At 39.8% G+C, this 27467-nt stretch overlaps 1 protein-coding gene across 1 annotated transcript in view; it reads right to left on the reverse strand.

The window, feature by feature from the left end:
- LOC106560730 (forkhead box protein P2) overlaps positions 1-27069 on the reverse strand; it is a 59652-nt gene extending 32583 nt beyond the window's left edge. Inside the window, exons 1-12 of the mRNA XM_045688718.1 lie at positions 26971-27069; positions 24147-24293; positions 21297-21390; positions 17828-18044; positions 13919-14023; positions 13741-13828; positions 13443-13526; positions 4169-4367; positions 3848-3924; positions 3631-3732; positions 3303-3424; positions 2866-2935 (exon numbers count right to left, since the gene is read on the reverse strand). Of these exons, the coding sequence (XP_045544674.1) occupies positions 2866-2935; positions 3303-3424; positions 3631-3732; positions 3848-3924; positions 4169-4367; positions 13443-13526; positions 13741-13828; positions 13919-14023; positions 17828-18044; positions 21297-21390; positions 24147-24293; positions 26971-27069 (1404 nt within the window). The remainder of the gene's footprint in view (positions 1-2865; positions 2936-3302; positions 3425-3630; positions 3733-3847; positions 3925-4168; positions 4368-13442; positions 13527-13740; positions 13829-13918; positions 14024-17827; positions 18045-21296; positions 21391-24146; positions 24294-26970) is intronic.
- Between the last annotated feature and the right edge of the window lie 398 nt (positions 27070-27467).

The following is a 27467-nucleotide window of genomic DNA, read 5'->3' on the forward strand; positions in this document are numbered from 1 at the left end:
GGGTTTGGCGACGAGTATGAAGCGAGGGCCAGCCAACGAGAGCATACAGGTCGCAGTGGTGGGTAGTATATGGTGCTTTGGTGACAAAACGGATGGCACTGTGATAGACTGCATCCAATTTGTTGAGTAGGGTGTTGGAGGCTATTTTGTAAATGACATCGCCAAAGTCGAGGATCGGTAAGATGGTCAGTTTTATGAGGGTATGTTTGGCAGCATGAGTGAAGGATGCTTTGTTGCGAAATATGAAGCCAATTCTAGATTTAACTTTGGATTGGAGATGTTTTATGTGAGTCTGGAAGGAGAGTTTACAGTCTAACCAGACACCTAGGTATTTGTAGTTGTCCACATATTCTAAGTTAAAACCGTCCAGAGTAGTGATGCTGGACGGGCGGTTACAGTGCCTTGCGAAAGTATTCGGCCCCCTTGAACTTTTCGACCTTTTGCCACATTTCAGGCTTCAAACATAAAGATATAAAACTGTATTTTTTTGTGAAGAATCAACAACAAGTGGGACACAATTATGAAGTGGAACGAAATGTATTGGATATTTCAAACTTTTTTAACAAATAAAAAACTGAAAAATTGGCCGTGCAAAACTATTCTCATTTTACCACTTAGCCTGTACTCAACACTGTTCATAAATGCATGGACACGAGTTGGCATATCAGATTTGAAATTACACCAGCAATATTGGTAAGAAGTGAAATAATAAGTCTGTGGAATAACAGTAGTGTTCTTGTTGAGAAAAGCACACAAATTACTCTATTTTAGCCCATAGTAGGGGATGAGAATTGTTCTAATGACTTACATCAGCTATTGTGAAAGAACAAATAAAATAAATACATAAAATCTCCTGAAGATTACATAAATCTGCCCCTAAACCCAACACAAATTAATGTATTGTCCTCCCACTAGAAACAGTAACACATTTGGGTTCACAATCTGTTTGCGCAAAATAATGTTCATAATACAGTTCGACAAATCTGGTCATCCTGCCTTTTCAATGTTACAGCCTAATGAACCTAGTGCTAAATTTACATTTACCAAACGAGGTAAATAATGTAGCCTATGTATCTGGGCTCATGAAAGTGGTGGATTAAATCACTAGTAATATGAGTGCAATTGCTAAAGTTATGTAGATATTCTAAAAAGTATTTTGATAACTTTCAAGTGTAACAGTTCCATGTAAACCATACGCCACATAATATAGTAGAAGCAGTGTTCTGTTAATATAACAATGTGCAAATATTATACCTTCCTGTATGGTGTCATTTAAAACAGGAGTTCCCTGACATGTTTTAAGAATACACCCCCCCAAACACACACACATTGATAGTACTATGATTAAATAATAACAAAAGATGATCAAAAGTAAGTCTAATCTTTTTAATGCTGAGTGCAAGGTCTCTCCCAATTCAGACATCAGTATCAACCTGTTTCAGTCAGAGGACTCCATTTCAAAAGCATCTCTTCTGCCAATCTGTAGAAACGAGGAAGAGTTGATGAGTGACATTACTAAACACTTGTGATGTCTGGGATTTCTGGGACAACATGACACCTGTCATGTCTTTACCATAACAGTGATATACTGTGACATACACACAGCTGGGCCAGTGAAGTGGAGTGTGGGCTGCGTTGTCCATTTGTGTCCTGGAGGTCCGGATGTTTTAGTAACTTGGTCCGGTGTACCAGACCCAAATAACTGCTGCCTATCAGGTCTGCAGGGGTCCTGTTCTTTAATACAGTCAGAGCATTCTCAGTCAGTGGAGCCTGAGTAGATGTGATTGGGAGGGAATGGATGACAGAATGTATCACTCATAAACCTCATGTCAACACTAAGAGGAAATTTAAAAACTTTAGTGAACAAGCTTTTTTTTTTACATTATCTTTATTTTAGTGACCTTGATTGTATCTCATCTATCCCTGAACCTGATTTAGCTTTAAGCTTCTTGCAAATGTGTTCAATACAATTGTAGATAATCATTCCCCCTTCAAAACTCAGAGTTAAATAGATTGCATGCCTGGTTAATTCCTGAATTATCTGAAACCATTCATAAAATAATTGTTGCCTAAATCAAGGCCAGGAACAAAGGCTTGGGCCCAGATTGGCAATCTATTAGGTAATTGAGGATTAATGTGTAAAACTGATCAGAAAGGCTAAATCTGATTTATGTAACTACCCTTTCTGATTGTAAGGCGAATCCAGCTAAAATCTGGAAAACTGTCAAATGTGACCCTTTTCAGGTAGCTAGGCGTATGTCACACATCACACAGGAGAGGAATTTTCATTTTTTTCTTCTTCATTTTTATCTAAATATGTTTTGGGGCAGAAATGCCTTCTGGAACATGTGAACTTTTATGTGCCTTAATAACAAACTTGTATTCCATCCGTAAATAAGAATAAAATTGGTAAATTACAAGCCTAGTTCGTTTAGCCACGGAAAAAGATGGATCCTAACTCTAGCAATGATTGGCTGAGATGATGGATGGGCTGGACATGCTGAGAGATGAGTTTGGATTGGAATTTTTTTAGTGGGTTGGATACCTTTTTAAGGAAGAAGAATGTGTTTTTTTATGATTGATTTTATTTTGCTTTTTATGTATTGTTTATATTAATGTGTATATGGATGTGTAGTTTGAGGTGTATATTGGATCTTGATCTGTATTGTTGTGTTATACAGGGCTCATCTGAAAACGAGACCTTGGTCTCAGCTTTGACTCCTTGTCTCCCTGTTATTTATTTTGCCAGAGTAGGAGTTTGTATAGTTTTGCTTTATGAAGTTTCAAGTTTTAATGTCACATGCACAAGTACGGTGAAATGCCTTGTGTAACAGTTCTGAAGATGAATAATAAAGGTACACTCACTTGTAAACTGGTATTAAGAGCAGTCCAATAAGCAAGGCTGGAGAGAAGGTTCTTCCCTAGCGTTGGGCTTCTACAAAATGACAACAAGGTCTTATAGTAATGTATTCTCACAAATCAATACAACTCCACGCAACTTATATAGTTAGAGGCAAGGTTTAGCTAATACTAATTAAATCTGCCAGGTTCGATCTCTTTCCTTTTCAAAACACAATAAAAATAATCTGAAAAGCCAGATTTCTAGAATAGACATCCTTAAAAGAAATGCATACAGTATGTGTACAAAATACTGTATAAAAGGCCTATTTGGAGTTATAACACTCTTCATTGTAAATAAGAATGTGTTCTTAACTGACTTGCTTGGGTAAATAAAGGTGAAATAAGTAAATAACTGTATGCTCTATATCATTTTATAAAAGTATCAACCCAATATACAATACCTTGTGATCTTCTGAGACCTCCTTCTCTGGTACTCCACCTCGTCCACTGTCCACACGGCCCCCTTCACATTTTCCACACGCACAAAACACTTGTGCAGGCTCAGGTTGTGGCGGACTGCATTCTGTGTGTGTTTGACAGGCAATAGGGTCAGAAAAGGCTTCACGTACAGAACTCAAGGGAGGCGTTATCACAATTATGGCATCCCTATTAGGAAGTCATCACATCAGACAAAACTGATGACTTCCTAATATGGATGCTGTACACGTTATTATTTTCAACTTGTAAGTCACAATCAACATTATAACAAAGATTAAGTCAATACAGTACCTTCCACACTGCAGCATTGCGTCTGAAGTAGGCAAAGGTCTGTGTAAACCAGCTGTATATCTCATTAAGTGTTAACTGCATGTCTGATGCATCCATTATAGCCTAAAACGATGACAACAAAAAAGGTTGTAACCCATCAAATGGGGCGAATGCTGATATACCCCTTTTTACGCAGGGATTACAGGGGAAACTATAAGTTAAATTCATGTCTACTTACCTGTCTTATCAGAGTAGCATAGGTAAAAGGTGGCCTGATATCTGCATTTCTGTACATCTCATGATTTGGGCTAAATTCTATTTTAAATAAAATACATTGTACAATTGGTTAATTTCATTCACACGGATATTTCAACCAGGTTGGTTAATATTCAGAAAAAATCCTGAGTATTAAATACGTGTCACAGATGATATTGAAAAGGACATGCAAAGGCCAATATTGACTTTTTCATAGCACAAGACTGGAGCAACAGTGAAGCAGGGACAAAGCTATGTACATCTATTCAGTATGGACTGTGTTGACATCTGTGCGGGTTGTTACCTGAAGACAGAGAGCAAAGAGAGGTGTGCTTGTCTGAGTGGTGTCTTCGCATTGCCCCCACACTTGTGGGGCAGAGTCCTGCAGGCCCCCGGGGTGAGGATGGGGAAGTGACAGGGGCCGTTGGGGACATCTGAGGGTCATCTTGAGGGGACAGTGGTGGCAGGCTCTTGGACATGGTGACACTGGACCCAGAACTCAACTGCACACAGAAGAAGAAGTAGAAACACAGACCAGGGTGGAAAAGGAGAGGAAAGAAAAAGACCAGAGGGAGAGGAGGGAGCTTTTTAAATGGGTGTGACCGATGCCATTGGATTTGCTTCTTCATTGGTGTTTCCACTAATATCCTTTGGAGAAGGAAGTCAATCGTCAGTAATTAAAGGGTGAAATTGTATCATAAGTATTGTCATTACAGCGCCATGTTAGCTAGATTAGTTAATAATTAGCTTCTCTATTATCCAAGCTTGTGTCTTAACCTGCTGTCTTCAAAATGTCTGATCAATGTCTGATGTAAACAGAATTCACAAAAACGAAATGTTATTGTGATCACGTTAATTTATTGTCAGCGTTATTTCAGCTTTACTTTTGCATTGCTGATATTTTAAGCAATGTATGTCATGTTCGGGTTGAAAATATCATGCCTCTAAATATCATTCAGACAATAAACATAAAATATAGCTGTGAGCAGCAGCAATGAATGGGGTTCACAAGATGACACAAGATCAGTTTGATAACAAAGCAAGCACTCTATCATGTAGGAACTATCTTCCTTTAGGTGCAATCAGTGAAATTATTACCATGTTTATCTCTCAATACCACAAGGAGGATGCAAGGGAAGTTTAGTATTGTGCTGTTGGGTGGTTCTTTGAATGCAGCAGGTAACGATTGTTAAAGTAATTCATTATTGAGTTTATATACCAATTCTGGGGTCAATTTGACTAGTGGTTTAAGTTAAGATTAGTGAAATAATTTCAGCATTAGTGTATTGGTATATTGCGGTCATCATTGAATTCTGGGACTTTATTTTGTCAATCTGTTTGTAAAGGATTTAAATCTCAGTTTGTACACTCTACATTAGCATTTCAAAATACTTCAATACATATGTAACACACTGACTGTTGAAGTGGCAGGACTGCCGGTTTCAAATTTTCCCAAATAAAATATCCACTTTCACTACGTTCAGACCACATAATAGGGCAACAATATGTAACCTCCCTATACCGGTACCCCTGTATATAGCCTCACTACTGTTATTTTATTGTTGCTCCTTAATTATTTATTTTTTTCAGTTTATTTTAGTAAATACTTTCTTAACACTTATTTTTCTTTACTGCATTGTTGGTTAACCTCTTGGGGCTATGTGGGACGCTAGCGTGCCACCCGTGGTGCACCCTATCAACAGCAGGTGCATTTCAAGAGCAGCAAATTTGAAACCAAATAAATGTCAAAATTCAAATTTTTCAAACATACAACTATCTTACACCCTTTGAAAGATAAACATCTCCTTAATCTAACCACGTTGTCCGATTTCAAAAAGGTTTTACGGCGAAAGCATAAAGTTAGATTATGTTAGGAGAGTACATTGACAATAGCTGTGTGTAATGTTTTGTCAATTCAAAGACAGGCGTCACCAAAACCATAAAACCAGCTAAAATGATGCACTAACCTTTGACAATCTCCATCAGATGACACTCCTAGGACATTATGTTAGACAATACATGCATTTTTAGTTCTATCAAGTTCATATTTATATCCAAAAACAGCGTTTTACTATGGCGTTGATGTTCAGGAAATCGTTTCCCTCCAATAACCGGCAGTCAAGTCAGCACAACAAATTAAATAATTAATATTAGAAAACATTGGTAAAATATTATATTGTCATTTAAAGAATTATAGATTTACATCTCTTGAACGCAATCGACTTGCCAGATTTAAAAATAACCTTACTGGGAAATCACACTTTGCAATAATCTGAGCACTGCGCCCAGAAAAATACGCTTTGTGAAACAGACTAACGGCCATGTTGGAGAGATCTAAAATCGAAAATACTATGTAAATAATCCATTACCTTTGATTCTCTTCATCAGATGTCACTTCCAGGAATCCCAGGTCCATAACGAATGTAGTTTTGTTCAAAAAAGCTCATCATTTATGTCCAAAAAGCTCCGTGTTGTTAGCACATGATCTAAGCCAGCCGGACTTCTCGTCATGAACGAGGGGAAAAAATATATTTCAAACATGTCAAACGTTGTATAGCATAAATCATTAGTGCCTTTTTTAACCAGAACATGAATAATATTCAAGGTGGACGAAAGCATTCTCTTTTAAAACGTATTGGAACGAGGGTACCCAACATGACCTCGCGCGCCAGAGTCTAATCGGCCATCACCGTTCCAAGGCTCTTGTTCGGTCAGATCTCACAGTAGAAGACTCAAAACACTTTGTAAAGGCTGGTGACATCTAGTGGAAGCAATAGGAAGTGCCAAAACATTAATAAGATCCTGTGTGTTTCAATGGCATAGGCTTAAAGGTAATTCAACACATCAGGTATCCACTTCCAGTCAGAATCTGTCTCAGGGTTTTGCCTGCCAAATGAGTTCTGTTATACTCACAGACACCATTCAAACAGTTTTAGAAACTTTAGGGTGTTTTCTATCCATATATAATAAGTATATGCATATTCTAGTTACTGGGTAGGATTAGTAACCAGATTAAATCGGGTACGTTTTTTTATCCAGCCGTGAAAATACTGCCCCCTAGCCCCAACAGGTTAAGGGCTTGAAAGTAAGTATTTCACTGTAAGGTCTACACCTGTTGTATTCGGCGCATTGACAAATACAATTTGATTTGATTATAAAGATATACTACATGTTCATCTGCATAATTTAAATCTAACATTGATTTGCACTGAGACAAAGTCCACTTGATCAATAGTTATTAATCTAGTATTTTATTGTGCCACTAGTGCCAATGACATCTATAGTGCCATCAACTGGTCTGGTGCAGCTATCTAAGGTTCACTCAGCATTTAAGGACATATGTATGAGGTTTACATACCAAATTTCTTGGCCTCATGGCCATCGGTTCAGTTCATTTAGTCCTGGTGTGATACGGTGCCATCCACTGGTGTAGTGTAGCTAACGTTGAATGCAGCAACTAATCATTCTCCATTTCATTAGAGACTAATTCATTGAGTCTGACTCCAGATTTGGTATATAATCTGACTTATGGTTCATGAGAAGAAGATTTGTAAAGAATTTCACCATTAGCATATGCACTAATAGGTACAGTACCAGTCAAAGATTTGGACACACTTTCTCATTCAAGGGTTTTTCTTCATTGTTACTATTTTCTACATTGTAGAGAAGACATCAAAACTATGAAATAACACATATGAAATCATGTAGTAACCAAAAAGTGTTAAACAAATCAAAAGATATATTATACTTTGAATTCTTCAAAGTTGCCACCCTTTGCCTTCCACAAATAAACTTTTAACAAGGCACACCTGTTAATTGAAATGCATTCCAGGGTAACTACCTGATGAAGCTGGTTGAGAGAATGCCAAGAGTGTGCAAAGCTGTCATCAAGGCAAAGGGTGGCTACTTTGAAGAATCTCAAATCTAAAATATATTTAGATTTGTTTAACACTTTTTTGGTTACTACATGATTCAGTATGTTATTTAATAGTTTTGATGTCTTCACTATTATTCTACAATGTAGAAAATAGTAAAAATAAAGAAAAACCCTGGAATGAGTGTGGCCATATTTTAATACAGCAACTATTTCTTCACAAAACCATTAAAGGCTGATGTAATGAATCTAAATATAAAATCTGGAGCGAATCTGATGTTAGGTTCATGAGGAGAAGGTGATTGCAGATGATTTTGAGCGTTAGCCTTACATATGCGAAGAATAAGTTGTTAATAGTATCCTAGCCTCTGCCGAATCTCCAACAAGCAAATGTTTTGGTTTTCAGGGGAAATGGTAAGAGAGCTTGTGATTTTTGTCCTTCTCATCAAGACCAGTATTTAGAGGATCTAATTTCAGGCGTTTTCTTTTACGCCTGCAATGTTAGGTTAAACCTCTTACATCTAGACGTTCCGCTAGCGGAACACCTGCTCCAATATCCAATGATAGGCGTGGCGCGAATTACAAATTCCTGAAAAATACAAAAACTTAAATTTTTCAAACATATGACTATTTCACAGCATTTTATAGACAAGACTCTCCTTTATCTAACCACACTGTCCGATTTCAAAAAGGCTTTACAGCGAAAGCAAAACATTAGATTATGTCAGCAGAGTACCAAGCCAGAAATAATCAGACACCCATTTTTCAAGCTAGCATATAATGTCACAAAAACCCAGAAGACAGCTAAATGCAGCACTAACCTTTGATGATCTTCATCAGATGACACACCTAGGACATTATGTTATACAATACATGCATGTTTTGTTCAATCAAGTTCATATTTATATCAAAAAACAGCTTTTTACATTAGCATGTGACGTTCAGAACTAGCATACCCCCCGCAAACTTCCGGGGAATTTACTAACAATTTACTAAATTACTCACGATAAATGTTCACAAAAAGCATAACAATTATTTTAAGAATTATAGATACAGAACTCCTCTATGCACTCGATATGTCCGATTTTAAAATAGCTTTTTGGTGAAAGCACATTTTGCAATATTCTAAGTACATAGCCCAGCCATCACGGGCTAGCTATTTAGACACCCGGCAAGTTTAGCCTTCACCAAAATCAGATTTACTATTACAAAAGTTTGATTACCTTTTGTTGTCTTCGTCAGAATGCACTCCCAGGACTGCTACTTCAATAACAAATGTTGGTTTGGTCCAAAATAATCCATCGTTATATCCGAATAGCGGCGTTTTGTTTGTGCGTTCCAGAAACTATCCGAAATGGTAAATCAGGGTCGCGCGCATGGCGCATTTCGTGACCAAAAAAATCGAAATATTCCATTACCGTACTTCGAAGCATGTCAACCACTGTTTAAAATCAATTTTTATGAAATGTATCTCGTAAAAAAGCGATAATATTCTGACCGGGAATCTCCTTTTAGGCAAACAGAGGAAAAAACACAAAGACGGGGGCGGCCAGTGCACGCGCCTAAGCCCACAGTCCCTTGATCGGCCACTTGAGAAAGGCGATAATGTGTTTCAGCCTGGGGCTGAAATGACGACATTCAGGTTTTTCCCTGGCTCTGAGAGCCTATTGGAGCCGTGGGAAGTGTCACGTTACCGCAGAGATCCTTTGTAATTGAATGAGATGTCAAAGAAAGACAATAAATGGTCAGACAGGCCACTTCCTGTAAAGGAATCTCTCAGGTTTTGACCTGCCATTTGAGTTCTGTTATACTCACAGACACCATTCAAACAGTTTTAGAAACTTTGGAGTGTTTTCTATCCAAAGCCAATAATTATATGCATATTCTAGTTACTGGGCAGGAGTAGTAACCAGATTAAATCGGGTACGTTTTTTATCCAGCCGTGAAAATACTGCCCCCTAGCCATAACAGGTTAATAGTTTCCTTGTTTTTTAAGACATCAATACCAAATTCAGTATGGTTCATCTTAGGGACGTCCATGATAGCGATGACACGTTTAAAGTTGATAGGCTTATGTGGAGTGGATTTACAGTGTTTAAAATGGACACGTAAAATCTGTCAGCCATCTTTTGACCAATCACTTAACAAACCAAGTTACAATTTCAATTTTCACCTAAAATGACATACCCAAATCTAACTGCCTGTAGCTCAGGACCTGAAGCAAGGATATACATATTCTTGGTACCATTTCAAAGGAAACACTTTGAAGTTTGTGGAAATGTGAATTGAATATAAGAGAATGTAACACAATAGATCTGGTAGAAGAAAATGCAAATAAAAAACAACCATTTTGTTTCTCTACCACCATCTTTGAAATGCAAGAAAGGTCCCACATCTAGCCATCACTCGGGTTGTTCCGATGGTGTCCACAAGATGGCAGCAGTGTATGCGCAAAGTTTCAGATGGATAACTTGAAGTATGAGCAAACTACAGTACATGACATTTAGTGTGAAGGCGGAGGTAGCGGTCCTGCTGCTGGGTTGTTGCCCTCCTACGGCCTCCTCCACGTCTCTTGATGTACTGGCCTGTCTCCTGGTAGCGCCTCCATGCTCTGGACACTACGCTGACAGACACAGCAAACCTTCTTGCCACAGCTCGCATTGATGTGCCATCCTGGATGAGCTGCACTACCTGAGCCACTTGTGTGGGTTGTAGACTCCATCTCATGCTACCACTAGAGTGAAAGCACCGCCAGCATTCAAAAGTGACCAAAACATCAGCCAGGAAGCATAGGAACTGAGAAGTGGTCTGTGGTCACCACCTGCAGAACCACTCCTTTATTGCGGGTGTCTAGCTAATTGCCTATAATTCTCACCTGTTGTCTATTCCATTTGCACAACGGCATGTGAAATGTATTGTCAATCAGTGTTGCTTCCTAAGTGGACAGTTTGATTTCACAGAAGTGTGATTGACTTGGAGTTACATTGTGTTGTTTAAGTGTTCCCTTTATTTTTTTGAGCAGTGTATTTAGTATAGTTTTATCTAAAAGGTTTAACTTTTTAAATTTTTACCATTTATAAATAAATTCACTGAGGATGGTCCTCCCCTTCCTCATCTGAGGAGCCTCCACTGATGGGCTTACATTTCAAATTTGGTGTCATTTCGTCCTATGGCTCATGAGAAGATGTATTAGCATATGTGCATCTTCTGGTATAGTGTGGACATCTTTGAATGCATCAATGTTATTTTCAAAGGAGCACTTTTTTAGTTTCCTTATTTTGTATGATATCAATCCCAAACTTAACATCGTTCATCATGTCTTTGATTACCGTAAAAAGTTTCAAGTTGATAGACCATTATGGATTGGATTTACAAAGGATTTAACTTGACTTGTAAAATCAAATTTCCTGATATATCAATAACAGCCATCTCTGAACCAATCCCTTATCTTTTCTCAAACTAAGTTAGGAGATCTACCATGGGCCTACATACCTGTGTTAATTGAACTAATGGTTCATGAAAAAAAAAAATTCAAAGGTTTTCCAAAATGTCCAATATGGAGGAAAATCTATCCTCTTGCACCTTATGGGTCAAGGAAAATTGGTTCAGCATGAGTAAAGACGCCGACATACAACGTTTCAAGTCTCTAGGTCAAATGGGGCAGCGGATATGAGGGTTTAAGTGAGACTGCTTATAACTACACCAGCGATAGGCAAATCGGTGACATTATTTTTGACCAAGTTACTCATGGCCTCTACTTTTGCTGTGAACCCATAATAAAGAAATGTAATGAAGGACAGTAATCTCATGAAAAAGCAATACCAATTGAATGTGGGTAACCTATTGAGTCCATTTGAAAACATTCTTGATGGGGTTGGGAGAGGTCAAAAGTCACCTTAGATTTTCATACACACACACAAGCACCTTTTGCTCAACAATTGCTTAAACATCATATCTTTACAATAGCTTCTGTTAGTGTTCTCTATGCCCAGCGAACCTGATAAGAAAAGTCTGACTCCCCTTGTAGGCTGCTGAGAGATTCACAAGGAATATAACGGTTTCCCTCATTCACGCCAGGCCAAAGGGTCAGAACTATTGGTGCTTTCATCCCATGCTGCACCTTTTAAAATCAGATATAACCTCACTTATTATAGATCTGGACTCATATCAACTGAGTGAACAAAACATTAGAAACACCTTCCTATTATTGAGTTGCACCCACTTTTGCCCTCAGAACAGCCTCAATTCGTTGGGGGCATGGACTCTACAAGATGTCAAAAGCATTCCACAGAGCAGCTGGCCCATGTTGACTCCAATGCTTCCCACAGGTGTCAAGTTGGTTGGATGTCCTTTGAGTGGTGGACCATTCTTGATACACCCTGAAAACTGTTGAGCGTGGTCTGGTCAGTCTATGTCATGGAAAGAGCAGGTGTTCTTAATGTGTGGTGTGGTGTCAGGAAAATAACCTCACACTCAACGTCAAGAAAACAAAGGAGATGATCGTGGACTTCAGAAAACAGCAGAGGGAGCACCCCCCTATCCACATCGACGGGACAGTAATGGAGAAGGTGGAAAGTTTTAAGTTCCTCGGCGAACACAACACGGACAAACTGAAATGGTCCACCCACACAGACAGCGTGGTGAAGAAGGCGCAACAGTGCCTCTTCAACTTCAGGAGGCTGAAGAAATTTGGCTTGTCACCAAAAACACTCACAAACTTTTACAGATGCACAATCGAGAGCATCCTGTCGGGCTGTATCCCCGCCTGGTACCGCAACTGCTCCGCCCACAACCGCAAGGCTCTCCAGAGGGTAGTGAAATCTGCACAACGCATCACCGGGGGCAAACTACCTGCCCTCCAGGACACCTACACCACCCGATGTCACAGGAAGGCCAAAAAGATCATCAAGGACAACAACCACCCGAGCCACTGCCTGTTCACCCCACTATCATCCAGAAGGCGAGGTCAGTACAGGTGCATCAAAGCTGGGACCGAGAGACAGAAAAACAGCTTCTATCTCAAGGCCATCAGACTGTTAAACAGCCATCACTAACATTGAGTGGCTTCTGCCAACATACTGATTCAAATCTCTAGCCACTTTAATAATAAAAAATTGGATGTAATAAATGTATCACTAGTCACTTTAAACATTGCCACTTTATATAATGTTTAGATACCCTACATTACTCATCTCATATGTATATACTGTACTCTATACCATCTACTGCATCTTGCCTATGCCGTTCGGCCATCCATCATCCATATATTTATATGTACATATTCTTATTCATTCCTTTACACTGTGTGTAAGGTAGTTGTTGTGAAATTGTTAGATTACTTGTTAGATATTACTGCATGGTCAGAACTAGAAGCACAAGCATTTCGCTACACTCGCATTAACGTCTGTTAACCATGTGACCAATAAAATGTTATTTATTTTATTTGGGACACATACAATAGCTAGAGCAATATACCAAAGGACTCCAGAAATATAATTTGCCTGCTCATGCTAATGTGTAGTGTCACCTACAACTACACTTGGATTTATGATGGAATTTTTATGGTATGGCATTATCTCTAAAGAACCATACAATTTAGAATCTGTTGTTCACAACTCATCATTCTTCAAAGTGCGTTATACATGTTGACTGAATAGGGCATTTTCTGTGAGACACTATAGGTGTGGTCGGTCTGTATACTTACAGGTTTGGAAGGGGACTGTGGTTCCAAAGGTGGCAGGTGTAAGTGGGCCATCATAACTTGGAGACGCTCCCGTTCTTTAGAGAGCTGATAGAGGAGGAGGAGAGAGTGCAAGAAGAGGAGAGAGGGGGAGGAAAGAGAGAGAGGTACCACGGGATGGAGGGAGCAAGAAGAGGTGAAGAAACCCCAAAGTAGTTTGAGCTGAGGTACGCTGTCACAACAGTCTCACACACACACACACACACACACACACACACACACACACACACACACACACACACACACACACACACACACTCACCTGGAGGTCTAACTGCTGCACCACCTGCATCTGGACTCTGCACTGGGCTGTGCTCCTTTCATCCAGAATGTGCTCAATACTTAGGTGCCTGAGAACGCTCACATGAGTTACTAGGGTGATACACACACGCAGAAACTGCTTTATACACTATACATACACTCTCCATGGGAAAACTTACTTGATAAACTGGCTGATGTTTTCACAAACAGTCTCACAGCCTGGCCAAATACACACACCATATCCATAGAGTGAGTGTGTGATTGTTTGATCCACATTCAGCAAGCTGCAGGTAGAGGAGGAAGGTCTAAGGGTTACTCATACAGAAGAGCATAAGCATCATAAAAAAAAATACATAAAAAAATACATTTGTTATTTTACAGTCTGAGGAACAAAGAGAGAGGGGTTAAATAAAAATTAAAAGCACCTTGTTTTTGATTTTGAACAAGCTGCTACAGTGCTTTACTATAAACTTTACTACAGATTTTGCTGATCAAAAAACCTAAAGCAAAACAACAAACAAACAAAATAAGTTGTCCCAGTGGGACTCTTACTAAAATTGAGAACAAACGACTTGGGGAAGTGAAGCTGTCTGTGGCTAACAGCTTAATTGATGTTTACAAAACAGACCGTTTTAAATGTATTTTTTCAGTAGGCTGCACAGAGAAAGTGGTACCACTTTACCCTATGGCAGGGGTGTCAAAATCAATCAGCGCAAGGGCCATATTGAAAAAATACAATGAATTTGTGTGCCAGACATGTATTTATTTTTTATTATTGCATACAACTGCTACCCAAACTGGCCATTGTTTTATTTAAAAAAAACATGGCCCTTTATAATGTCCACTTATGTATATAGGATGAAGATGAATTAGATATTAGTCTAAAAGAAATGTGAGATAATGTCTAGATGCTTTTTATAGTAGAGATCAAGTTTATTAATTGAGACAGTGGATTGCACAGTCAGATGGAACATAGTAAATAGGCATTTTAACGTCATAGATTTAGCCGTTGGTATCTTGTGGAATAGACATCGGCTGGAATGTGCTTTTAACCAATCAGCATTCAGGATTAGACCCACCCGTTGTATAAAGCATTTTTAACATATTACAATTTTAATGTCACGACTTCCGCCGAAGTCGGTTCCTCTCCTTGTTCGGGCGGCTCTCGGCGGCCGACTTCGCCGGTCTTCTAGCCATCGCCGATCCACTTTTCATTTTCCATTGGTTTTGTCTTTGTTTCCCACACACCTGGTTTTCATTTCCCAATTACTGGTCATGTATTTAACCCTCTGTTTCCCCCATGTCTTTGTGTGTGATTGTTTATTGTTAAGGTCAGTACGTTTCCGGCTGTTTTTTTCGGGGTGCTGTTTTCACCCGTGTTTTGTGGCAACCATTATTGTTCGCACATTGGTATTGTTACTTTGTGCTGTTTTCTCGAGTAAAGTGCGTTGTTCACTCATCTCTGCTCTCCTGCGCCTGACTTCATGCACCAGCTACACCCACCTTCTGACATTTAACATATACTGCTCAAAAAAATAAAGGGAACACTTAAACAACACAATGTAACTCCAAGTCAATCACACTTCTGTGAAATCAAACTGTCCACTTAGGAAGCAACACTAATTGACAATAAATTTCACATGCTGTTGTGCAAATGGAATAGACAACAGGTGGAAATTATAGGCAATAAGCAAGACACCCCCAATAAAGGAGTGTTTCTGCAGGTGGAGACCACAGACCACTTCTCAGTTCCTATGCTTCCTGGCTGATGTTTTGGTCACTTTTGAATGCTGGCGGTGCTTTCACTCTAGTGGTAGCATGAGACGGAGTCTACAACCCACACAAGTGGCTCAGGTAGTGCAGCTCATCCAGGATGGCACATCAATGCGAGCTGTGGCAAGAAGGTTTGCTGTGTCTGTCAGCGTAGTGTCCAGAGCATGGAGGCGCTACCAGGAGACAGGCCAGTACATCAGGAGACGTGGAGGAGGCCGTAGGAGGGCAACAACCCAGCAGCAGGACCGCTACCTCTGCCTTTGTGCAAGGAGGAGCAGGAGGAGCACTGCCAGAGCCCTGCAAAATGACCTCCAGCAGGCCACAAATGTGCATGTGTCTGCTCAAACGGTCAGAAACAGACTCCATGAGGGTGGTATGAGGGCCCAACGTCCACAGGTGGGGGTTGTGCTTACAGCCCAACACCGTGCAGGACGTTTGGCATTTGCCAGAGAACACCAAGATTGGCAAATTCGCCACTGGCACCCTGTGCTCTTCACAGATGAAAGCAGGTTCACACTGAGCACGTGACAGACGTGACAGAGTCTGGAGACGCCGTGGAGAACGTTCTGCTGCCTGCAACATCCTCCAGCATGACCGGTTTGGCGGTGGGCCAGTCATGGTGTGGGGTGGTATTTCTTTGGGGGGCCGCACAGCCCTCCATGTGCTCGCCAGAGGTAACCTGACTGCCATTAGGTACCGAGATGAGATCCTCAGACCCCTTGTGAGACCATATGCTGGTGCGGTTGGCCCTGGGTTCCTCCTAATGCAAGACAATGCTAGACCTCATGTGGCTGAAGTGTGTCAGCAGTTCCTGCAAGAGGAAGGCATTGATGCTATGGACTGGCCCGCCCGTTCCCCAGACCTGAATCCAATTGAGCACATCTGGGACATCATGTCTCGCTCCATCCACCAACGCCACGTTGCACCACAGACTGTCCAGGAGTTGGCGGATGCTTTAGTCCAGGTCTGGGAGGAGATCCCTCAGGAGACCATCCGCCACCTCATCAGGATCATGCCCAGGCATTGTGGGGAGGTCATACAGGCACGTGGAGGCCACACACACTACTGAGCCTAATTTTGACTTGTTTTAAGGACATTACATCAAAGTTGGATCAGCCTGTAGTGTGGTTTTCCACTTTAATTTTGAGTGTGACTCCAAATCCAGACCTCCATGGGTTGATGAATTGGATTTCCATTGATTATTTGTGTGTGATTTTGTTGTCAGCACATTCAACTATGTAACGAAAAAAGTATTTAATAAGATTATTTCTTTCATTCAGATCTAGGATGTGTTTTTTAAGTGTTCCCTTTATTTTTTTGAGCAGTGTGTTTTAAAAAAAGAATATCAATACTATTTGTCCAGCCTTTGCTGCTATACTTGCATAATATGCTGCGACCCTAATCAAAAAGTATTTAATAATTCCAAATAACAAAAATGTTGCTAGGTTGGTGTAACATAAAAAAAAAAAATGCACTGCATGGATCACTGGTGTGGTTGAATGCGCAATTTCTGTATTGTGCACTCAAAATGTCTTGTAGTTGACTAGCCAGCCTAGGTTACTGCTCAAATGTTGCTGTAATAAGCCTACATGTTTTTCCGTTGCATGGTGTTTTGTTGCAGGTTTCGTTTTTTGGTTATTCAGTGTCATGCTTTAAAAACCAAAGCCGGAGTGCAACATTTTAGTAGCCTAGCTAGGAATGTGGCATGTGTCTGTACACTTTTCCGCCACTGAGCGATGTAAACAGGACACGTGAATGCAGCACAATTGATGTTGAATTCACAGATGTGAGCACATCAGGCTGTAATGTTAAAGTAAATGACTCAACTGTTGACTCATTTATACTCACTTGGGTGTCCTATTGTCCTTTAGTAGTATAGTCATTTATACCCGCTTGTGAATCCTTTACTGTATCTTCTAACTTTTTGACAACCAAGATTATATTTTCTGTAGGCTACCGTTGGAACCGAAACTTGGCATGGAAATTTACCCTACAACACCTTTAAACTTCGGTCTGGTAGAAGATTTCGTCAGTGCCATTAGTGATCATATGATACAGTGCACTGGATGGTGTGTGTGGCAATGCACTGCCATTTGGTGTGCAGCACATTGGCAGTGCTTGCTGGGATTTAAAGTATTGAGTATTGCGGGCTGTATGGAAAATGACCAAAATTAATTGACAACCCATATAATTGCGCAGGCCGGAGAGAAATGTGTAATGGGCCTGATTCGGCCAGCTGGCCATGTGCTTGACACGTGCCCCAAGGATTCTAATCCATATACCTTTATTGTAAAGTGTTATGGAGAAGGCTTTACCCTTCTCTTGGGCTGGAACTAAGAGATTGGCCGTTGGTAGGGAAGTTGTGGGTGTTTGACATTGATGCTTTGGCTGTAGTTACGGGTTCAGTAGGGGACGGAGTGCTGGTGGTGGTGATGACACGGTCTGGACAGCTAGCCTTTGTGCTTTTATCTTCCATTGTGGTGTTGGTTAGCTCCTTCCATATCTGCTGGAGCTCAATAGTACTCAAGCCAGCTGAAACACATAGACATACATGTACAATATTACCATGCAACACTGGGGTTAAAGGTTATAGCTTCAAGGAGAGAATATGTGTAGGTAGGGGTATAGTTTTACTTGAGTCTTTCTGAGCGGTGAAAGTAAGGGCAGATATAAGAGTATGCTTGATGAGAATATGTTGGGTCGCCTGATTTGAAAACGGGGCCGCGAAAGTAACTCTGGAAAAAAATGTAAATGGACTGCTTGGTTCATATATCTCGGGTAACGTGAGTAACCTCCGATATCTGCTAAATGACAAATGTGGCTCTAACTTTTGAACGGTTGGAGCTATACACTATTATGACCCCTTTCCTGAAAGCTAGGACTCTCAGGAATATGTGCTGTTTCCCTCTATAATGCTAGAACAGAGTGGACAGCACCAAATCAGATTGGGGTATGAAAACCTCATTGAAATCAATGATTGTGTTCATTTCTACACAGAAGTTCATAAACAAATGCCGGATGATATTCTGAGGTAATGATTTTTTACTTTGACTACATCGAAAACGCATTCATTACACATATATAAGAATTTCATGAACGTCTAATAACAGGTCCAAAACGCATTATTATAGGTTAAAAACCTGTTGGGGATAGGGGGCAGTATTTGCACTGCCGGATAAAAAACATACCCGATTTAATCTGGTTACTACTCCTGCCCAGTAACTAGAATATGCATATAATTAGTAGATTTGGATAGAAAACACTCTAAAGTTTCTAAAACTGTTTGAATGGTGTCTGTGAGTATAACAGAACTCATATGGCAGTCAAAACCCTGAGACAAATCCAAACAGGAAGTGGAAATCTGATGTGTGGAATCACTTTCAAGCCTTTGCCATTGAAACACACAGGGACTTATTAATCATTTAGCACTTCCTAAGGCTTCCACTAGATGTCAACAGTCTTTACAAAGTGGTTTGAGTCTTCTATGGTAGAAACTGACCCAAAGAGAGGCTTGGGAAGTTGGTCACAGGGGGAGGGCCATTACTACTATGACGCGGGCGCCCATGGGAACCCTTTTGTTCCGAAACGTTTAGTAAGACATTGCAATCGTCCACCTTGAATATTATTGAAGCTCTGGTTGAAAAAGGCCCTAAAGATTTATCTTATACAACGTTTGACATGTTTGAACGAACGTAAATATATATTTTTTGCACATTCGTGACGACAAGTCCCGCGCGCTTCAGTACATTATGAGTAGCCTTTGGAACGCGCTAACAAGAAGGAACTATTGGGACATAAATGATTAACTTTTTCGAACAAAACTACATTTGTTGTGGACCTGGAATTCCTTGAAGGGCCTTCTGATGAAGATAATCAAAGGTAAGGGAATATTTACAATAGTATATTTGATTTTAGATGGTTCCAAGATGGCGCTAACATGTATCGCCTAGCCTATTTTTCTGAGCATACCACGTCGTTTATTGCAAAGTGTGATTTCCCAGTAAAGTTATTTTTAAATCTGGCAATGTGGTTGCATTCATGAGATGTTAATCTATAATTCTTTGAATGACAATATTACATTTTAACAATGTTTTCGAATAGTAATTTTGTAAATTGTAGCGCTCATCCACCGAAAGCATTTGAGGGAAAATATTTTCTGAACGTCACGTTTCGATGTAAAATGCTGTTTTTATATATAAATATGAACTTTCTCGAACAAAAAATGCTTGTATTGTGTAACATGATGTCCTAGGAGTGTCATCTGATGAAGATTGTCAAAGGTTAGTGGAGCATTTAGCTGTGTTTTGGGTATTTGTGATGCATGCTAGTTGCTTTGAAAATGGCAGTGTGATTTTTTTTGGCAGGGTACTCTCCTAACATAATGTAATGTTTTGCTTTTGCTGTAAAGCCTTTTTGAAATCGGACAACGTGGTTCGATTCAGGAGAGGTGTATCTATAAAATGGTGTAAAATAGTCATATGTTTGAGAAATTGAAGTTATAGCATTTATGAGGTATTGTATTTCGCGCGACACGATTCCACTGGCTGTTGACAAGGGTGGGACGCAAGCGTCCCACGTTCCCAGACAGGTTAATGAAATATATCCATAGCATAGTGCATTCATGTCATGCTATGAAAGACCTCATATTTACGTTTCCTAATAGCTGCATTATTTCAATGATAGTGTAGTGTCATCATAATTGCTGTTCTCAAAAGTGTGTTTCTACCATACCAGTTCCTTAATTTATCCTGTTTTAAAAATGTTCACAATGTGCAAATGTACAATGGCGATAGTGAAATAACATTAACTAAATGCCTCATGAGTTTTATTACATTTTGTAACGTTTATTGGCAGAGTTAGAAAAAGTGTTGACATTGTGCCAGGGGCTTAGCTAGCTGTAAGGAAATAAAACCAAAAAATGTCAATAGTAGTTAGGAGTCTTTGGCGAAGTCCTCAGCACTACCTATGTTACATCTGGAAAATTGTAAGGAAAAGTTAATATTTTATTAACATTCTGTGTTGTGTCCATATTCTTTTCGATAAGTGAGTAATGTTTATAAATGCTTTATGAATGGGAAAATAGATTTTACTTTAGACTAGTATGACCAACTCATTTCTGATGTGGAGGAGGGCTGGTAATGACTTACGAAAGAGTTTTGATATGATCCTTAACTATGTGATTTGATCTGTAAAATGTGTCCTGAAGATGTAACCTTGTGGGGATCTTCATCCACAATTGACTTTGAGTAGTAGTAGTAGTAGTAGTAGTAGTAGTAGTAGTAAACTGGCCAGTGGGGGAAATGGGGCTGGTACAGGCTATATATCAACATAATATAAAAAACACACTTTTGAGAACAGCCATAATGATGACACTACATGTATCAAGATACCTAAATATGAGCTCTTGCATAGCATGACATGAATGCGCAATAGATATGCTATGGAAATATTTCATGAACCTTTAATAATGCGGTTGGGACCTGTTATAACACGTTAATGAAATGCTTATAGATGTGTATTGAATGCGTTATGGCTATGAGGTCAAAGTAAAACGTTACCCTTCAAACCATACTTTCTTCAGATTGAAAGTACTGTCAGACTGATTTGTTATAGACTGTCATAGCCCCAAATAAAAAAGTAAACGTTGGCTGTTGATTTCATGACATTTTTTTGGTGTGGTCGCAATTGTTTCTTAAATATCAAGATATGGTCATGGACCAAAAAAGTTTGGGGAACCCCTGCATTAAGTAAACCAAGGAGTTAGCTACAGTAGAGAGGATTTACCTGGAAACAAGGTGTGGGAGGCCAGGCCTGGTCTCTGCACTTTGAACAGCTCCTGCTGGAGGAGCTGCTGGAACACTAGCTGCTGCCTAGAGAGCTGAGTGAGAGAGTGAGTGAGACATGCTAAGGGTTCAGTGTCTATGTTTACAGTGTTCATATTCACACATCCATAGAAGTTGTGTCAGTGTCACTTGGAGTTTGAAGCAGGTGCTGTTGTCCGAGTGACTCTGAACTCATTGTTACTCTGAGGCTGTCCTAATATGGACACCGTATCTTGGCTACATTATCCATCACCATAGAAACACACACAAAATAACTATAACATTTTACTTGGATAGATTATGCGATACAAGTTCCAAGTACTGCAACACTTACTTACTTGTAGGTTACTTCTCGACAATGCCACAACAATAAGAAATAATAAAAGATAAGAATAAGAACGTAAAGTAAATGGCTTAGGAGAATAGAATAAAAATTTTAGCTTAAAACCTGTTAGGGCTAGGGGGCAGTATTGACACGGCTGGATAAAAAACATACCCGATTTAATCTGGTTACCACTCCTACCCAGTAACTAGAATATGCATATACTTATTACATATGGATAGAAAACACCCTAAATTTTCTAAAACTGTTTGAATGGTGTCTGTGAGTATAACAGAACTCAAATGACAGGTCAAAACATGAGAGATTCATTTACAGGAAGTGGCCTGTGTGACCATTTCATGAACATGTTTTCCATCTCTATCATTTACTAAGGATCTCTGCTCTAACGTGACACTTCCCACGTCGTCCATAGGCGCTCAGAGCCCGGGAAAAAACAGAATGTCGTCATTCCAGCCCCAGGCTGAAACACATTATCGCCTTTCTCATGTGGCCGATCAAGGGACACTGGCTTATGCGCGTGACCCCGACCGCCCCCGCCTTTGGGATTTTTTCCTCTGTTTGCCGAAAAGGAGATTCCCTGTCGGAATATTATCGCTTTTCTACGAGAAAAATGTTGTAAAAATTGATTTTAAACAGCGGTTGACATGCTTCGAAGTACGGTAATGGAATACTTAGAATTTTATTGTCACGAATTGCGCCATGCGCGCGACACTTCTTTACTATTTCGGATAGTGTCTGGAACGCATCGAACAAAACGCCGCTATTCGGATATAACGATGGATTATTTTGGACCAAACCAACATTTGTTATTGAAGTAGCAGTCCTGGGTGTGTATTCTGACGAAGACAACAAAAGGTAATCAAACTTTTATAATAGTAAATATGATTATGGTGAGTGCTAAACTTGCCGGGTGTCTAAATAGCGAGCCCGTGATGCCTGGGCTATGTACTTAGAATATTGCAAAATGTGCTTTCACCAAAAAGCTATTTTAAAATCGGACATATCGAGTGCATAGAGGAGGTCTGTATCTATAATTCTTAAAATAATTGTTATGCTTTTTGTGAACGTTTATCGTGAGTAATTTAGTAAAATGTTAGCGAATTCCCCGGAAAATTGCGGGGGGTATGCTAGTTCTGAACGTCACATGCTAATGTAAAAAGCTGGTTTTTGATATAAATATGAACTTGATTGAACAAAACATGCATGTATTGTATGACATAATGTCCTAGGGTTGTCATCTGATGAAGATCATCAAAGGTGAGTGCTGCATTTAGCTGTCTTCTGGGTTTTGGTGACATTATATGCTGGCTTGAAAAATGGGTGTCTGATTATTTCTGGCTTGGTACTCTGCTGACATAATCTAATGTTTTGCTTTCGTTGTAAAGCCTTTTTGAAATCGGACAGTGTGGTTAGATTAACGAGAGTCTTGTCTTTAAATGGCTGTAAAATAGTCATATGTTTGAGAAATTGAAGTAATAGGATTTTTAAGGTTTTGAAAATCGCGCCACAGGATAGCAGTGGCTGTTACGTAGGTGGGACGAATTCGTCCCGCCTAGCCTAAAGAGGTTAGGTATAATACAGGAAGGCACCATTTATAGTCCAATATTTACATGTATTGGAGAAAGGGGGGATAGGGGGCAGTGCATAAACTGAGCTTTATAAGAGTCTGTTAGCAGCAGTTGTGATGTGTGTGCAGCATGAATGTATATGTGTGTGTATGTCTGTGTGGGTGTGTGCATGTGTGCTAAGGTGTGGAGAATCAGAGTGTGTTCAGCAGTCTGGTGGCTTGTATATAGAAACTTTCTCTTAGCCTCTTATCAGACCTCATGCTTTGATACCATCTGCCCCACGGTAAGGGAGAGAACATCTGGTGGCGTGTGGGGTCCTTGATGATGCTGCGTTCACTCACTTGTCGTTGTTGGTTATCAGGCCTACAACCATGGTGTCGTGCAAAGCCTCGCAGTCGTGGGTGAACAGGGAGTACAACAGAGGACTGTGTTAAGAGTCAGTGTGGAGGAAGTGCCAATCCTCACAGTCTGTGGTCTGCCCTTCAGGAGGTCCAGGATCCAGTTGCAGAGGGTGATGTCCAGACCTAGGGCTCAAAGCTTGGTGACAAGCTTTTTTTTTAACTAGGCAAGTCAGTTAAGAACAAATTCTTATTTTCAATGACAGCCTATGAACAGTGGGTTAACTGCCTTGTTCAGGGGCAGAACGACAGATTTTTACCTTGTCAGCTCGGGGATTCGATCTTGCAACCTTCCGGTTACTAGTCCAACGCTCTAACCACTAGGCTACCTGCCGCCCCGAGCTTGGAGGAAACAATAGTGTTGAATTCCGAACAGCATGCTCATATACAGTAGTTGTTCCTCTTGTCAATAGCGAATTAATAGAGATGGAAATGGCATCTTCCATGGATCTGTTGGAGCGGTAGGCAAATTGGAGTGGGTCCAGTGGGCCTGGCATCCTGGCCTTGATGTGGGCCATGACCAGCCTCTCAAAGCATTTCATGATGACCGAGGTGAGCGAGGTGGGGCGATAGTCATTTGGGCATGTCACCTTGTTTTTCTTAGGCACTGGGATGATGGTAGTCTCCTTAAAGCAGGTGGGGACTACAGCCTGGGACAGGGACATTACATTATATTATCATATAGTATAGCAGGGGTGCTCAACTGGGGGTCTGCGGAGGTACTGCAGGGGGCCCGCGAAATAAATAAATATATATATTTATATATAAAAAGTGGATTTATTTTATTGAAATGTTATTATGAATATCACTAGCAACAACATACAAAATATTTGTATTACATACCTACAGTATAAAAGAGGGGAATATCATATTTCTAATGACATCAACTTTATTTCTCAACTCCGAATATTGAGCAAATTACACTCATTGGAGCTAATTGCACTCACTGGAGTATCTGAATTAGGCTTTCAAAAAGCACCCGAAGTGATGCTGGCTGCTGGCAAGCTTTCTTGACTTGAATTTATTTCCAAAATGTTAAATGTATGTTTTTTAACAAGAAATAGCATTGCTTATGGGTACCTTCATTTGTGTGTAAAATATTACTGTGCTCAGATTTTTTAAAATATATTTTAGGTTTGTAATAAAATGTTGTTTTTTTTTAGCTACAATGGCATTTTCATTTACTGTATATTTGACTGTGATATGTGGTTGTCCCACCTAACTATTTTAAGATTAATGCACTAACTGTAAGTCCCTCTGGATAAGAGCATCTGCTAAATTACTAAAATGTCAAATGTACATGTGTTATGTACATATCTCATTGCTGTATTGATCGATTAAAAAAATATGTTGCCATCACAAATGTATTATTTGTACAGTTCTTTATTTATGTATTTTATTTAACCAGGCAAGTCAGTTAAGAACAAATTCTAATTTACACTGACGACCTACACCGGCCAATTGTGCGCTGCCCTATCGGACACCCAATCACGGCTGGCCTGGATTCAAACCAGAGTGTCTGTAGTGACGCCTCTAACACTGAGATGCAGTGCCTTAGACCGCTGTGCCACTCGGGAGCCCAACTACATGTACAAATGTAGTTATTTGTTACATTTGACTGTGTAAAACCTAGCAGTACTATGTATTTCTCAGAGAGTGAGGGAGATATATAGTGTTTTGTAAAAAACATTTGTCTCTGAAATGTAACCAAGTGATATATTATTTTGAAATCTATCTTTCATTGAACAACCCCATGCCGTGATTTGATACTTAAACACACCAATCTCTTTCATAAGTTCTTTAAACAATAAAAGCTCATTTACCAACTTTTCCGAAAATGGATATACACTGAGTGTACAAAACATTAGGAATACCTTCCTAATATTGAGTTGCACCCCCTTTTGCCCTCAGATCAGCCTCCATTCATCGGGGCATGGATTTTACAAGGTGTCAAAAGTGTTCCACTGGGATGCTGGCCCATGTTGACTCCAATGCTTCCCACTGATGTGTCATGTTGGCTGGATATCCTTTGGGTGGTGGACCATTCTTGATAGACACAGGGAAACTGTTGAGTGTGGAAAAAACCAGCAGCGTTGCAGTTCTTGACACAAACCGGTGTGCCTGGCACCTACTATCATACCATGTTCAAATGCACTTAAATCTTTACTATTGCCCATTCACCCTCTGAATGGCAAACATACATAATCCATGTCTCAATTGTCTCAAGGCTTAAAAATCCTTATTTAACCTGTCTCCTCCCCATCATATACACTGACTGAAGTGGATTTAACAAGTGACATCAAGCTTTTACCTGGATTCACCTGGTTAGTCTATGTCACGGAAGGAGCAGGTGTTCATCATGTTTTGTGCACTCAGTGTATAGCATTTTGGCAAAAAACTCTTCAGTTGGACATACACATTGCTAACCAGAGTAGTTACAAACAGCACAGGAATGAAATCCTCAATATGTACACATGGATTTTGTGTTGTAGATATGTGGTAGTGGAGTAGAGGCCAGAGGGCACACACTTAGTGTGTTGTGAAATCTGTTATGAATGTATTGTAATGTTTTTAAAATTGTATAACTGCCTTAATTTTGCCGGACCCCAGGAAGACTAGCTGCCTATAATAAATACAAATACAAATAAAAATGCAAACCTTGATTTAACCAGCTAAACAGTTGCTATTAGTGAAGATGTGTTTGGGCTGATATTAATAGATTCGTTTAGGAGACAGGTGGATTCAACTTTATAATCAAGTAGATATAGTTTACCCAATTTCAGTTTCTGAAGTGGGTAAAGTTGGTAATCATTTTACAAGCAGAGTGGCACATTTGGGAGGAGAAGCTTCATTTCCAAAAGTTGTAAGCAGTCAAAACCATTGGTTTTTGAGACAGGAGTGTCTAATTAGCAAATTTTCAAAGATGCATTACAAGCTCAAAACTTTTTTCAACAAAAATGACAATTATGACAATAATTGTGGGCATTTGCATGACAATTAACCGTTACCCCAAATTCCATAATCGTCACAGCCCGAGTTACCTTTCTAGCAAAAGGCTATGTTAGACTTTACACTTCTTCCAATTATAGTGTGGGGAGGTCAAAATAATGAAAACCAAATATATTAATTTTAAAATGTTGATTACTTGTCTTTGCCATTACCATTCACCGGACAATAAGACAAGACGTGGAAAAAAACATATGATGGGGTCCCTGGGTTGCCAGATTGCCTGGGCGGTGGTCCCTGGGCAAGAAAACGTTGAAGACCTTTGTAGTATAGTATAGTAATACAGCATAGTATAGTAATTTGGATTGGATCGTGCTGTACCTGCTGGAGCAGGATAGCGTGCTGCTGTTGTTGGAGCAGAACCTGGAGCTGACCCGCGGACAGAAGCTGCTGCATCTGCTGAGGACTCATCATAGTCATTGAGACCTGTGTGAAGAAGAATCGGCGGATCGGACATTGAGGAGACAGATCGGATGTTCTGGTGCTTACCTCTCTTAGAAGCTTTTATTTACAATATTAACAGGTGCTGGACTAATTGGCCCATAAACTTCGTACAGAAAATGTTACTTGCCTAGCCTGCTCTCCTTCAAGCAAAGTCAACTGAGCACCTAGTACTCTTTCTAGGAACTCCCTTCAGCTAGGAATGTTCCACCATGACAGCCCTATAACACAGTTCTACCATAAATACGTAATTTCTCATGGACATATAACATCCTAAACAACAGTTTTACATAAACAAAGACTTCAATAACTTGTGCCATAAATTCTTCTTTAAGTCACACAATACACATTCATGAAGTAATTCTCCTCAGGATAAT

Source organism: Salmo salar, chromosome ssa10 (assembly GCF_905237065.1).
Source record: "Salmo salar chromosome ssa10, Ssal_v3.1, whole genome shotgun sequence".
NCBI classification, from domain to species: domain Eukaryota; kingdom Metazoa; phylum Chordata; class Actinopteri; order Salmoniformes; family Salmonidae; genus Salmo; species Salmo salar.